The 16,208-nt window shown below is 44.8% G+C and overlaps 1 protein-coding gene across 1 annotated transcript in view; it reads right to left on the bottom strand.

The window, feature by feature from the left end:
* LOC103553878 (O-acyltransferase like protein-like) overlaps positions 1-16,208 on the bottom strand; it is a 65,745-nt gene that overhangs the window by 36,805 nt on the left and 12,732 nt on the right. Inside the window, exons 2-5 of the mRNA XM_008524618.2 lie at positions 12,313-12,452; positions 10,879-10,957; positions 2,815-2,956; positions 1,589-1,815 (exon numbers count right to left, since the gene is read on the bottom strand). Coding sequence (XP_008522840.2) covers positions 1,589-1,815; positions 2,815-2,956; positions 10,879-10,957; positions 12,313-12,452 — 588 coding nt within the window. The remainder of the gene's footprint in view (positions 1-1,588; positions 1,816-2,814; positions 2,957-10,878; positions 10,958-12,312; positions 12,453-16,208) is intronic.

Below are 16,208 nucleotides of genomic sequence, written 5' to 3'. Positions count from 1 at the left end.
GCTGTAACAGAAACAAGAGAGTAGATTTACTTTTTGAGGACCCAGGGGGCAAAATCAGGGCCCATGGGTAGAAATTATCGGGCAGCAGGAACTGATTACAATCAGGCATCACTTAATAATGGGGATACCTTCTGAGAAATTCATCCTTAGGCGATTTCATCACTGTGCGAGCATCATAGAGTGTACAAACCTAGATGGTATAGTCTATGACATACCTAGGCTGTATGGTACTAATCTTATGGGACCACCATCGTATATGTGGTCCATCATTGACTGAACCATCGTTATGCGGCGCATGACTATCTTGTGTAGAAGCCTGACGATGAACACTTCCTATCGCGATGGGCTCAAAGGGAAGCCGCCAGGCTGGTAGATAGCTTCTGATTCAGGGAAGGGGGCTGCACAGAGACCTAAGCCTTCTCAGCTCTTGTATCATCTTTATACAAATATGTTTTTTGTTGTTTTTCTTGTTCTTGGGGCTTTTTGTTGGCATTGCTACTGTTTTTGTTTTTGCCTGAAGACTCAGACAGGATTTGATAAAATCATCACTATACTTTCCATTTTGGGTGTATTCCCTGAAGCTACTTTATCACATATCCATATTCTTCTGGTCCACTCAATGAAATTTTATTTTTATCCCTCTCACTGGAATAAGGGAAGGACAATTGTGTAGACCTAAAGAGGCTCTGCGAAAAATTATTCCACATTTTTTTTTTTTGAGGAAGATCAGCCCTGAGCTAACTGCTGCCAATCCTCCTCTTTTTTTGCTGAGGAAGACTGGCCCTGAGCTAACATCCATGCCCATCTTCCTCTACTTTATATGTGGGATGCCTACCACAGCATGGCTTGCCAAGCAGTGCCATGTCCGCACCAGGGAGTGGAACCCCGGCCGCCGAAGCAGAACGTGTGCACTTAACCACTGTGCCACCAGTCCAGCCCCTTCACATGTTTAAAGGTATTGGCATGACAAGACTATTCTTGTTTTAGAATACACATGTGTGTATATGTGTGTGTGTGTTCTCTTTGCCTTGCCGTATGGACAGGTGGAAATGAAGGTAATGCTCTTGATTTTTAACTAAAACACAACACAGTTTGACTCATTGCTATCCAGCCTCTCACTACACTATGCTGGGGTTTCGCCTCTTTCTGTGTGGTGTTTTAATCAACTTGTGTTGCACGCTGGCTCCCCTGGCTTCGATTTACATGTAAATCATTCTCCTCCGTGATGCCAGGAAGGTTCTCTGAGTCATCTGTGTAGCTGTGACACTGAAAATAGACATTGTGGTTATGGAATTGTTCCTTAGAGGATTACTATAGCAAAACCCAAGCTGTGTTCTGACCTCGTCTTTGAGTAGCACAAAAACACACTGGATAATTGTGCCCAAGAAATAAAGCAGCATTTTTCCTGACCTCGACTTAACACACTGATGGTAAACAAAGACTGGATTGTGACGAGCGGGGACGGGCCCTCCACGCTGGCCTTTAGAAGCTCTTGGACATTCACCACACTCCGGCACCGTAGGGATTATTTTCCAATTGTGTAGTCATCTAAATCTCATGAGTTGCCCTAGTTTATTAAAACGCCTACTTTTTCCTCTGCTCGGGGCTCCTGACAGTGAGAGATGGGCCGGGCAGTCTGTCCACTGGATTCCGTCTCCTTGTTCGCTCCTCTTCGTCTCTCTCAAAGGCATACTCCCATAACTGGCCGAATGTGCCCCAGATGCGGGTGATGCTCTGGGGTCTGACCCCCACCCTCTGGCTGCCACGTAGACAGTTCCAGCCAGAGGAAGGGCAAGGCCCAGCAAGGTGAGGAACCTGCAGGGAGAAGACGCACACCTGTGACCAGGTCTTACCTCCCACCGACACCACAGTGAGATGCAGAGAAAACAGCCCAGCAGAAACAAAATCACTCAAGCCCCCTACTAGAATACAGGTAAATCTTCAACACTTTTAAGGGTTGGAAGTAGTTTTCTAAGAATAAATAAATGAAAGAAATTACAAAGTAAAAGCTTAATGGAGTTCACTAAACTCTTTACGAAAATTATTTAAAAAATTCATAAACAAACAAAAAGCAACCAAGACACTGAGGAAGACACCTGGAGCTGATATGACTAAGGATTCATATCCTTCCTCTATGTAATGAACTTTAAAAATCCAAAAATCCAACTAACGCACACATGGAAAAGGGAGTGAAGAGTATGAAGAACAGATAAACTTAGGAAAAAAACCCTCATTACCGATTTTTTAAAATGTAAATTAAATCAATGTATTTATGTATCAGATTGGTACTAGTTTTTATAAAGGTAGTTTTGGATGCTGGTGACAGGGTGATGAAACAGACGTGGACATCTCCTCCCGGGGGCAAAATAAATGAGGATTTTTCCAGGAAAGCTCCTCATCAAGTGACTCGAGTTCCAGGCCAGCAATTCTGTTTCTATTGGTTTGTCCTGAGGACAACGAGAGATGCAAAGAAGTAATGGGCCAGATGCTGAAGTGTTTGTGGGAGAAGCAATGACTCAAATAAAAGAAATTAATCTGCACTGGTCACATGACAGGAACAGGAATATTTGGGGACAGGATATATTTCTCAGTGACTCTGAAACCCAATCACATTTGGGCACGGCCAGCCTTTCTCTTGAACACTTGCATTTTCTCGTTTAATGTAAATGGTGATCTCTCTGTGCACAGGCAGCATTGGCCAGACATCATGCAATGAATGAAAATTAAACGGCTAAGTGCAGTGGGTGAGTGGAAGTTGATAAAACAGCCCCAACATACACATCCCAACCAGGTACCTCAGATGCTCGTACTCACAGACACACGGCAACAAACGTGTCCAGGGGAAACATTCCAGCAGCACATCTGGCTATAACCCCACTAGACGAGGAGGAAGAATTTATAGTAAAGAGAGAGAGAGAAGGGGCCAAAAACGAAGCATTTCTGAATCTTAAAACATCTACCAAGAGAAAAAACAGATTGCATTAATTATATTCTATTTTGCAATAAATACCTTACACTTTTTCAAGAGCTTTCATATCTGTTATTTCAAAACAAAACTTTGACATTAAAAAGGGTGGCTGGCTTTTAATATATCCGATTTACAGATGGGGAAAATAGGGCACAAAGATGCTGAAACTCACAGAACTAGGTACTCTTCGCCCAGCTGGAGGTGGGCCACGGTCTCCCAATCCTCAGCCCACCCAGACTCTCGCAACCTTTCTGAGTGCACAGCCCGGGAATGACAGACCTAAAAAGGCGCCACTGTCAGTTCAAGTCCCTTTGTGAACAGGTCCCCACCAGAGAGATAAATGCAATATGAGATGCAAAAATATGATGGAAGCCCACAAGCTGGGGAAAGGTGCCGTCCGAAATTGAAGCTAGAAGCACCACCTTGGGACACAGCTCATTAGTCACCACAATATAGTTTGTAAAGGTTTTAGTGGTAAGACGAGGGCAGTGGTCTCACACTTTAGCGTGCCTCAGAATCCATTACCTGGAGGGCTTGGTAAACAGGTTGCTCCCCACCTCCCCTCCCTGCGAGCTTCTGATCCAGCAGGTCTAGGGTGCAACCTGAGAATCTGCATTTCTGACAAGTTCCCGGGAGCTGATGCTGCTAATGAGGGTGCACACTCTGAGAACCCCAGGACCAGGGGACTTAGCAAAAGATGGGGACACAGCATGGTTTAATAAGACAGTAGCCCCAATTATAAATAAAAAACGCTTCTGTTTATTAAGTGCCACTAGATATGAGACATGTTTTGGTCATTATTTCTACTCTGTCGACAACCCTACAAGGAGCTATTATTTACCTGATTTTTCTTTTAAAGAAAATTGGCCTCAGAGGAGTTTATGAACTTGAGCACAGTGGTTAAAAAATAGGTTCTGCAGTTTGGAAGCCTGCATCCACTCCTTACTATATGACTATGGGCAAGTTATTTATTTACTCCACGCCTCAGGTTCCCCCTTGGTAAAATGAGGATAATAGTACCTACCTCCTAGGGTTTTTGTGAAAACTCAATGTAGCAATAACTACAAAGTGCTTACAAAGTGCCTGGTATACAGTAAGAGCTCAATAAATGTTGATTGTCTTTATTATAATTGCTGCTAAGTGGCAGGGCCAGAACTCACTCCAGGTCTGTATGAACTTGAAGGATGTGCTCTTTTTAGTTTCTCATGCTATCTCATCTTACCACACTACAGTGGCTAGACTTGCATTCAGGAGCCTTGAGTCTGAGCCAGCTTGCTGTGTGACCTTGGGCAAGTCACTCCACCTCTCTGGGTCTCATTTCCTCATCTGCATAAGCAGGAAGGGTGAGTTGGACACAATGTATCCTAATGTCCCTTCTACCGCCAACACCCACTGTTCCCACGAGTCTATGACCAGAGGGTTTCTGAAATGTCCAAATAGGCCACTAAAAGATTGAATAATATATGATTAATTGTGATTCTCAATTAAGGGTGGAGACAAGAAGGAGCTGTACATGTGTGCTCAACACTGACCAAGAGAGTACTCGATGGAGTACATGCCCACAGTGGACACGCAAGCAGAATGCCTCATTGTCCAATTCCATTTGTTTTCAAGTGATGCCCCTGAGCTACCCCCTGCTCCAAAAGTACTTCCTACTTTGGAATTTCAAAAAAAACCTCTTCTACTGAAAAAGAAGTGTACTGAGCAGCTGACATGTCTATTCCCCTTGGAAGCTCTATTTCTAATTTTAAAGGAATCAACAAGCACTTTATTTTGTCGATCCACCACCCCTGAGCCTCTGGGCAGTGTGAACCAAGCCCCGGAGACTGAGACTGACGACCCTGGATGAGCTGAGAACACCCGGGCCTGCAAAGGAAAGCCCAGCTCCATTCCTTAGGGCTCTACATGCGACAAAAAGTACAAGACAACAGAACTAAGAATAAAATGATAAAGTTCACCTCTGGGCTTTCCGATTAAATTTCCTTCACCCTCCATTGTTTTTACAAGCATACTTTTTTGTTAGACCTGAATCCTCCCTTCCCAGGAAGCACAGGCTAAGCGCAGCTGGAGAATGTCCCCCAGTCTCTCTGACGATGGCCTCTGCATCTCAATCACAGAGGAGCTGCCTCCCAGGCCAGAAGGCAATTGAAGGAAGTCACTACAGACTTCAGCTCAGCAGGGCCGGCCCGGGGACTCCCTTCCCATCAGCTGTTGACTCGTGGATGAAACCTGAAGCTTTGAGCAACAGTGTCCGGACCCTGAAGGACACAGGAGACCTGGGTCCTCCCTGCTGAGTGGGCAAACCTGGAAGTCGATAACAATTGTGTCCCCGAGGTTAACACCGCCCCCTGAACCCCAAAGCCATTCCAGGCTGGTTACTTACGAAACGACCCTCCTGGCTCTGCCCAGCTCCATCATCATATCCACTTTGTAGTTGGGCAGTGACTTTTAATCCTCTAAATAGCTCTGGCCCAGCCATGAAGCCAGAACAACACTGGACGTGTGCGTGCGTGCGTGTGTGTGTGTGTGTGCACGCGTGTTGGGGAGGTAACAGAAAGGGTTAGACTTGGTTACACTGGAGGCATCACCAGTTTTGGCCTCCAGACACTCAGGCCCATCCCTCCGCAGGATCCTGCCACCCCTCCAGCTCCTGGCCCGTCCCTTTTCTCTTCCCATGCTCTGTTCCTTACAGGCAGGAGTGTGGACCACCAAGGCTCCACCCTTCTAACCCCACCCCCACTGCAGTCACTCCTTGGAGGGTGCTGAGAGCCAGCTGGGCAGGGAATTCTGGGGTCCTAGACACTCAGGACATGGACTGGAAGAGAAGGGGCAGGCTCCAGGTCGGCATGTCCTCTTGGCCCTAGAGACATCTCATCCCATGGGGAGGACACAGCCAGAGGAAGGCCAGAGGCGGGGACCCTAAAGTATGGGGCCCAGGACAGGGCCCTCCCTGCCCAGGTCTGAGGGCTGCACTGCAGACACCCCCACCACCCTCCCAGAGCACCCGCCCTCCTCTCATGTTCATCACAGACTCGGGGGAGGAAGAGAATGAATAGAACAGCACTGAGCCCTAGAGGTCCCCAAATCAGGTTCAAAGGGACTTTGAAAGGGGACTGTTATGGACTGAATTATGTCCCCCCCAAATTGCTATGTTGAAGCCCTAACCCCAAGACCTCAGAATATGACTGTATTTGGAAGCAGGGCCTTTAGAGAGGTGATTAAGGTAAAATGAGGCCATGGAAGTGAGCCCTAATCTAGTCTAACTGCTGTCCTTATAAGAGGAAATTTGGACACAGACGTGTGGGCACACGGCCAGAAGGTGGCCATCGGCAAGCCAAGGAGAGATACTCAGGAGAGACCCACCCTGCTGACACCTTGATCTTGGACTTCCAGCCTCCCAGAACTGTGAGAAAATACATTTCTGTTGCAGAGGCCCCCCCTAGTCTGCAGTATTTTGTTAAGACTGCCCGAGCTGACTAAGGCACAGATGCACCAAAGCCTGTGCGCAATGGGGCAGCCCTTGGGCTGGGAGTCAGGCCAAGGCTGTCCATGGTGGGGGCTGCCTGTGGATGGCTGGCTTTCCTGGGCTTGTCCCATCTCACCCAGTGACCCTAGCCAGTGTCCTCAGGCCCCAGCAGCACTGAGGAGAAGCACCCACAGGCTGATCTAAATTCTGCCGTAGAAATAAAGCAATTGGCAGCCCATGCCCATTCGGTCAACCTTAAGTGTCTACACTGTGCCAGAGTCTAGGTCTACCCAGGGGAATAGGAAACCTTTATTTGATCTCTTTCCCAGCAACATCTCACCATGCCCGCCTTCACTAACACAGGCCAGCTCAAGCCATTGCTACTAAATTCCGCTTCTACCTAAACCATGTGGCTCTCTTCCCCTGGCGCCTCACAGCTCCTTGACACGTCTGCCTGTCCCCTCACTCAAGGTGAGATTGAGCGTTTATTTCCTGACAGTGTTTCTGATAGCTTCAGGCACACATACTTTCCTTCTGTAGTTTTCCCCAAATGAGTAACTCCCAATTCTTTTGATTCTCCCCCAACACACACATGTGATGTCTCACACAAAGGCAGATATAAAAGTGCTCAATAAATATTTTTGGAATTAAACTGAGAACAGAAAGTGGTATTCTGTGAAATGTTTTGGATTCCTTTTGAGCCCTTAGTCAGAAAGGCACTTCTGTGGGTAATTCACGAAGTTATTATTAAAATAGCTCCATTTTCTCAATCAGGGAATCCCTGAGAGATAGTAGTGGTGGGGGAAAGTCAACCCTTGCATTCTAGCACCATTGTTCTACAATAGAGGCACATAATTCTAATTATAATAGGCAAAGCAAGATGAAATTAGCCTAATAGTGCGTTGACAGCTTATGGGAAGGAACTATTAAACATTGATTGTAAGCAACTCAGTACTCATTGCTTTGGGCCACTGCAAACTGAGACAGGGTGATCATCATATAATGTTATAAAATTTCCAACAGCACAGGAGACAGACTGAGAATGAGTCTGTAAGAATGAAATATGTAGCCCTTTGAAGATGAATCTGGATAAAATTTGCTAACTCAGTGTTAACAGACCCTTAAACCAAGCCCCTTCTTTTTCAGCTCAAGGCTGTCCCTGTGACCAGGTAAGGTCATTCGCCTCACAATTAAATTTCAGTGGGGGGCCGGCCCCGTGGCCAAGTGGTTAAGTTGCCGTGCTCCACTTCAGCAGCCCAGGGTTTCACTGGTTCGGATCCTGGGCGTGGACATGGCGCCACTCATCCGGCCATGTTGGGGTGGCATCCCACATGCCACAACTAGAAGGACCCACAACTAAAAATATACAACTATGTACTGGGGGGCTTTGGGGAGAAAAAAGAAAAATAAAATCTTTAAACTTCAGTGGGATTTGTCTAACTTTTATCAGGCACATTCTCAATGCAGGACCCTGGGCCAAGTCCTGACTCCCTGTTGTGTTTAAGGACCTCAGAGTATTTAGCCAAACTAGACACTAGGAATTAGGTAGTGTTCTGGGTTGAATTGTGTCCCCCCAAAAAATGTTCAAGCCCTAACCCTTGGGAAGTGTGAATGTAACCTTATTTGGAAATAGGGTCTTGCAGATGTATTCAACTTTAGATGAGGTCATACTAGGTTAGGCAGGCCTCAAATCCAGTATGACTGGTGTCCTTACACAAAGAGGGAAGTTTGAACATAGAGAAGAACATCATGTGATGACAGAGGTAGACTGGAGTGACGCATCTTAAGCCACCCAGTTTGTGGTACTTGTTACAGGATCCCTAGGAAATGGAACACAGTAAGGAACACCGAAACACTCAGGTGTGAATCGTTAGGAAACTAGACTATACTGGGTTTGTGAGCATCACCCCCCCAATTTTATCTAGACTCTCAACACTCTGGTGTTACATATTTTCATTCTCCAGAACTCACACAAAGTCTGTTGGTTAAAATTTTGTACATCCCATGGCAACCACACTGTGTAGTTTTTTGCCTAAAAGCCACACATTCTGACCTGCCCAGAATCTTTTTCTCTCTCCCTGCAATACTGGGCTCATTTCTTCTTGGCTTGTCTGCTACCATCTCCACGTGGTAGCTCCCTGCCCTCCTGCCCTAGATGAATAAAGTCTGCAGAACAGATTCCTCCTGTTATTGCTGAGCTGGTTGCCCCCACATCTGTAGGGGAAATATTGGCAACTCCATCAAAAAGCTTTAAGGAATAGCTGACAAATCCTTTCCAGATGGGGGCCTTTTCCCCCGGGCAAACATGTTCCCATTTCTGCCTCTGCACAGAAGCTAGAGAAATGCCTTGGCAGTCAAGACTAAATTCCACTAACATATCTGCCCCCAGTCAGCTCTGCTCACCCTAATCAGGCCCTTCCATTTTCCCAGTCCCTCCAGGAGAATCATCAAAATATCTTTGTATTGATAATAGCTTCTAACCTTCCATTCTATTCTACTGTCAACTCTGGCTAAGAAGCTTATCATTAGGCAGAAAAACTAGGCCAACCACTTAAATAATACTAAACTTTAACTCATTAGACTCAGGGAGTCATTTATTCACTTGAAATCCTAATTTAATAAGAACTCTGCAAATTTATCTTTGTTTCTAGGATATTTATGGCCTTGTCCAACAGGAATTGAAATTTAAATTTGATTGTAACAATTGCTGCTCTGTTAGCACGTAAAATATTTGGCTAGATAGGTAGATAATGTACCCGAAGCTGTAGGGATAATCATAAATTCAGAGGACAATTTAAGGTTACTGAAAACTAATTGCAATATCAACACTTAAAAGAAGACTTTTAATAATGTGCACGATATTGTGATATAATAAGAAATATATATTTGGTCTTCATCTCCGGTTCCTGGCACAGAGCTCCTAAAGCCCTTGGAATTTCCTGAGAGAGAGAGGTAAGAGGAGCATCTGCTGTCATTTGTAATAAGCCCCTTTCAACCATACTTGAGTTTATGCCAATAAGGTGACCCTTGGAGGATGGGAGCTGCTTGCCAGAGGAACAAACCTCATGATTAGAGGATTGGAACTTTCAGCCCCTTCTCCAACCTCTGGAGAGGAGAGAGGGGCTGGGAATTGAGTTAATCACCAATGGCCAGTGATTTAATCAATCATGCCTATGTAATGGAACCTCCATAAAAACCCTAAACAAAGAGGTTCAGAGAGCTTGTAGGTGGTTGGTGAACACATTGAGGTGCTGGGAGGGTGGTACATCCAAGAGGGCATGGAAGCTCTGTGCCCCTTCCCACATACCTTGCCCTACGCATCTCTTCCATTTGGCTATTCCTGAGTTTTGATCTTTAGAATAAGCCAGTAAAGTATTTCCCTGAGTTCTGTGGGCCGTTATAGCAAATTATTAAAGCTGAGGAGAGGATCATGGGAAAAAGTGAGGATTATGTGAACCCCTGATTTGTAGCCAAGTTGGACAGAGTGTAGGTAACCTCGGGACCCACTACTTACTATCGGCATCTGAAGTCGGGGGCAGCCTTGTGGGACTGAGCCCTTAACCTGTGGGGTCAGCACCACCTCCAGGTAGTTAGTATCAGAATTACATCATGTGACAGGAAAACCCACACCTTGGGTGTCAGAAATGTTCTGCGAGTAGAGAAACAGAGTTTTCCTTTTAATATGTCACATTCATTCTCATTTGGATAACCAGAATAAATACAGAAGATACTAGTGGTAAAAATTTTAGGCTTTCAAGCTCTTCCTTGAAAAATTTTGAAAGACTTAGAAGAAGTCAAACCAGTTTCCCCGTGGACTAAGATTCATTCATTCGTTCTGCGTGGCTAAAGTCAGCAGCGCTGGTAAGGCCACAGGGAGTCAGAGCCAGACTGACCTTCCTTGTCCACCCTCTCTGTAGAGAGGAAGAGACTGGAGCACGGGGAGATTAAGTGATTTGCCCAGGATCACACAGCTGGGAGGTGAAAACCAAGACCAAATGCTGGGCTTCTAATGCTAATCCATTACAACACATGGCTTCACACAATCCTGGTGTGGAAGGGCCTTCTGGATTTGGCAGCTGACAAATTTCCACACACCGGCCACAGCAGAGAACGCTCACAGTATGGAAAGCAGACACCACTCACCTTTCTTCAAGCCTCACCAGGCAGCTGAGGGTGAGGGAAGACTGTTTAAATTTTTATTACATAAAGATTCAGCTCTTACCTTCTCTTTACTGTCTTTCTCCTCCTTCCCTCCTACTCCCTTCTTATTCTACCCCCTCCACTCGAAAATCCCCCAGAACTCCGTTTGTCTCAGGTTAGTGGATTTGTCAGGATGAAAGCTTGGTTCATTCCTGAAAGAATGGCCTTTCTTGGCTCCAGGGGTTGGGGAGTTTCAAACTTTATGCTGAGACAAGAGTTGCCCTGGGTTTTCTTTCGGACCTACCCAGCCGAGACAGCGCAGTCACATCCTCTTCGGCACAAGAATCAGGGACACACACGCCCACACTGTAGTCGGCTCCATCCTGGGAAACAACGCCACAACGCTCTTTAATATGAGTGTTTATAGAACACATGCACGATCGTTTCTAAGGCTGCTGCTGCACCGCCCGTGGATTTTGAGCAGATTGGGAGCGGGAAGAGAAAGACATTGAAAGAAGAAAAGTTCGCTGACTTCTTTGGAGATGGCTTTTCCATTACAGAGTAGTTCAAGCGAATTTATAGAACATCAGATGCACCAACATTTAAATAAAACTATACTCCAAGGCTTAATGTAGCTGCTTATTTAAAAGGCAGCCACCAGTGTGGGATAATCTACCATGGTGCCTCTCTCGCCCGGATTACAGGTCATTCAAAGTTCACACTCTTACAACTTCCAACAAAATTACCAAGTTGCCACTTCTTTGTAGCAGGACACAATGTATCAAGTAAAGATTGTATTAATAAATCAAGCGAATAATTAGAATGCCCCAATAAAGCAAGACAAATTACCAATAAAAATTTCTGGGATGCTTCTTCTAAACATATTAACTTACATGATTATGTAGGTCTGACCTTTTGCTCTGATATCAAAATCATTAATCTGCTTTGAAAACGGGATAGGACATTTGTACACAGTGATGAAACCCTCAAGCAATCACCATCATAACTCTCTGCAGGACAAGTGGAGCTGAGTAATAATCTCCCTGTGTCCAACAATTAGCCATTGTGAGACCGTTTTACAGCATTAATATCAGAGAGCTTGGATTTCTTATTGTTACTTTCTACAATCGTTATCAGTCAACCAGTAATGCATTTTCTTTTAGTGTTGTATGACACGCATAACTTCTATCTCTGTATTTAATAGGAGGCTGTGCTGTTCCTAGGCTTTTTTCTCAGCACTAAAAGAATTAACACACTTTAGACAGGGAGCCCTGGGGCCTCGGTCACCTGATTTAGTGATGTATCCTTAAAAGTTCCAGCCCATCTGCTAGGATAACCTCCAATTCGCGTGTCGGATTCCATTTCCGGTTGAGTATTATGGGTAATGGGAAGTCCATCCTCCCTTTGGTATTCCAAAAACTAACAGTGAGTCTGGAGACAATGCCCAGGAACATTGGCCGGGATTTGATCTTGAATTCTCCACAAAGGTCATCCAGACGTCTGACCCCACGCAATGTGGAAGGAAGAACATCTAAAGGCCCACATGTTTTGCGGACGACTGTCTCCTGTAATGTCCCACACTCAGACCATGCAAGTATGTTTCTGCCAGCTGTTTAAAATTTAGTTCGAACTTTTTGAAAAACATCTTAATTGTTTTTTTGTTTTAAATTAAAAAGGGCTATCGGTGGAGTCGTTCACTTGTCCTTCAGGAGCATGCACACCGGTCCCCCAGGCTCACCTGCAGGACGTGAAGCTTGCAGTACTGCCCCTGAAAGCTCCCCGAGGGCGGGTGGGTGGAGAGGCACTCACTGTAAGATCCCAGCCTGTCCACGTTTCCATTAAGAATGTTGCTCCCAAGCTTCCCGATGGAGTCATACACTGAATTTCAAAGCAAAAGTGGGCAAAGTTAGCTTCCTGGTGTCACTTTCAAATGAATTTATAGGCACTCGGCTCCACCTTCAAATTTAAGCGACCAATAAAAGGGGGAGACAGATATATTCTGATACCACTTTCAGAGCCTGCATTTTGCATCCGCAGCCCCTCTCTTCATCAAGAGAGAACAGTGACGTATGTTCTCATGTTGGTCACATGGTTTGTTGCTGAAAAAGATGAAGAGTTTGAATTCTTTTAAAAAATAAATGCTTTGAGGGGCTGGCCCCGTGGCCGAGTGGTTAAGTTCGTGCGCTCCGCTGCAGGCGGCCCAGTGTTTCGTTGGTTCGAATCCTGGGCGCGGACATGGCACTGCTCATCAAACCACGCTGAGGCAGCGTCCCACATGCCACAACTAGAAGAACCCACAACGAAGAATATACAACTATGTACCGGGGGGCTTTGGGGAAAAAAGAAATAAAATCTTTTAAAAAATAAATAAATAAATAAATGCTTTGAGGGAGTAAAAAGATGTAACTAAAATTTAGTGGCTTTTCTTTCTCCCCCCATAGAGCCAGGAAAAAACTCATGTCTTTAACATTTTTTACCCAATTTTGGGGGACCTTATTTTGGAGTTATTTTTTTTTTTAACCTTTAGGAGCAGAAGGGTGCAGTAGTCAAATCCCACATTTCACAGCACTCTTAGCCCTGGTCCTGCAAATCTCTTCCTGTGTTTGTTTGTGCTTCTGTATGTCCTTCTCGCTTTCATTTTAAATAATTCACTTCCTTCTGTCTTTCTTCCTCTCTTCCTTCCCCCAGTTCCCCCCTCCTCCGTGTGTTTGATGTGTGTCCTCTCACTTGTAGGTGTTCTTGTGTTGTGTAAATGTGTTTGTAATTTATGCAAATGACCATGCTCCAGATCTCCTGCTTCTGCACGGTTCACTCGGTGCCACATTTGTCCTGTGTGTGGTGTGACTGTGGCCCCTCGGATCTAACTGCTGTATGAGAATTCATCGCCATCTTAGACTCAGCTATTCCCCAAATTATGGACACGTAGATGGCTCAACCCATGAAAACGCTTGGAGATGAACTCCTCATAGTGTTGGGTACAGACCCAAGTGAGGGTTCCCCTCAGAAGAATCCACCTGTGAGTGGGATTGTTAGATCATAAGGCGCACAAGTCCTGCACAAATCCCACAGACTGCTCCGGAGCGACTGCCCCAATCTATACTCCCAGGAATGCTGATTCCAGGCTCTTCTTTGCATTGTCCAGATTTCTCATTTTTGACAGTGAATGGATATAAAACGATATCCAATTGTTGTCAATTTTCATTTCTCTAATTACAAATAAATCAAGATATTTTTTTTTGTCCATCAGCCATTTAAGTTTTCTCTTCTGTAAAGTACCTGTTTGTATCCTTTACCCATTTTCTTTCATTCTTCTCCCCAAAGCCCCCCAGTACCTAGTTGCATATTTTTTCATTGTGGGTCCTTCTGGTTGTGCTGTGTGAGACACAACCTCAGCATGGCTTGACGAGAGGTGCTAGGTCTGTGCCCAGGATCCGAACCTGCAAAACCCTGGGCCGCTGAAGCAGAGTGCACCAACTTAACCACTCGGCCATGGGGCTGGCCCTTGTTTTTAATGTTTTTAATTTTAGCTGTGTCCTGACATATACTCAGATGTAAAATTTCTTTATCAATTTGATTTAGCATTCCGTAACCATTTCAATCTGACATCTTTGATCCTCCTTTAACTCTGAATATTGCTATTATTTGTTAAATACTTCCTTCTTTCTATTTGTTTTATTTCTCCTTCTGATTCCTGTTATCCAACTGTTGGCATTTCTAGCCTCAAAATCTCTTCGTTTCTCTTATTTCTTTTCCATCTCTTTACCCTTTCCTGCTATATTTTGATATTTCTCTCAAACTGATCATCCAGCTGACTCATCGCTCTTGGCCTCTGTCCATCTTGCTACCTATCTTGTCTATGGTGTTTTTATTTCAACTGTACTATCTTTACTATCTAATAGCTCTTCTTGAATTTTTTTTTATGATTTCTTGCTCATACTTTGTATTACTAATATTCTCCTTTATCTATTTGATTATACTTATTTTCATTCCTTGATGACTATCTGTTCCAATAATTCAGCTTCATGTAGTAAACATATTTGTTCAATTCACTGACATTCTTTTATGTGTTTACTCCTCCCCAGGGATTTAGGTATTTTGGCCTGCGCATCTGGTCCCTTTCATCACGTATTGTGCATTGCGGGGAGCGTAGGGGCCCAGACCCCAATTCTGTGCCTCCTCAGGAATTAAAGAAGTGTGGAGAGGAGCGTACCACAGAACCACTGGCAATCCCATTTGCTGCTCTACCCAGCAACTCCTTCGGTCTGGGATTTCCCCTCCGATTATTTGAAAGCAGCAGCACTGAGAAGACACGTTCTCCTGAGCCGTTAATCCGCCAGCCTTGAGGGCAGAGGAAGCAGTGCTCAGGAACACTGATCAGCCCTCAGTGCCTGGGAGGTGAGGCGCAGGGGAGGGCTGGCCTAACATCAGTGTCTCCAATTAAGGCTGCCATGGCTTTCTTAGTGGCAGTCATGGCCTGCGGTTGTCAAAGGTTAGCTTGCCTAGGAATCATCTGGAGGGCTTGTTAAAACACAGATCTGCAGCCTCCACCAGCAGAAGTTCTGATTCAGCCAGTCTGGGGTGGGCCTGAGAAGTTGCATTTTATCAAGTTCTCAGGTGATGCTAACACTGCTGGTCAGGGACCACACTTTGAGAACAACTGTGTCGGCCGTCGCATACACACACACACCAGGTGACCACCTTCAGGATCCCAGAGGCTTCTCACAGTTTTTACATCAGTTTCTCAATCGATGCTTCTCTCTGCTTTATGTCTCCAGGATTATTTTAAAAGGGAGCCAGTAGCTCTTACTAACTCACCGCCTTATCGGCAATTCCCATTTTGTGGGATCCAATTTGCCATTTTCTCGACATGTGTCATCCAAACCTAAATGTCTTTAAAATTGTGGAGAATTAGCTTCAAGAACCTAGTAAATATAGCACAGTTGGAGTTTCTTTTAAGCTTGATTTATACGGTCTGGTTGATCGCTTTCTCTTAAAATCTTGCAGCAAGACCTATGCTGCCAGAGCTCAGCCAGATCCACACATCACGACAACAACAACTAACATATGGAGGCTGCTTTGTGCCAAGAATGGTTTGAGAGCTTGCTATCCATTGTCTCATTTAACCTTCACACAACCTATCAGATTATGAGTAACCATTACAATCCCCATTTTACAGATTCGTAAACTGAGGCACAGGGAGGTCAAGTCACTGGCCCAGGGTCACGTCATTAATAGGTGGTAGGACAAGTGAGAAAACTGAAGCACAGAGATGATAAGTAATATACACAACAATATAAATCTACCTCTTTTTAATTGCTGACAAGAATCAGAGCAGTGTATTCAAACTAGCTGGTAAGGATCAAGCTGTGCCTTCAAACCCATTTTAATCTGAACCATAAACCCTCTAAAATATACAAAAAGACCCTTTTTTATTGGTCAGTTTGGTATATAGGTTCTTATATGTAACTAAAGATAATGATATTCCTTAGAGTGAGTGAAGGGAAGACCCCAAATACTGCTTGGCAGATTAGACGGCTCCTCTTGCATTTCTGTCTTTGTTTTGTTTTGTTTTGTTGAAGAAGATTGGCTCTGAGCTAACATCTGTTGTCAATCTTCCTCTTTTTTTTTTTCTTT

This window comes from Equus przewalskii, chromosome 7, assembly GCF_037783145.1.
Source record: "Equus przewalskii isolate Varuska chromosome 7, EquPr2, whole genome shotgun sequence".
Taxonomy (NCBI): domain Eukaryota; kingdom Metazoa; phylum Chordata; class Mammalia; order Perissodactyla; family Equidae; genus Equus; species Equus przewalskii.
This window is presented reverse-complemented; position numbering and strand designations above follow the sequence as displayed.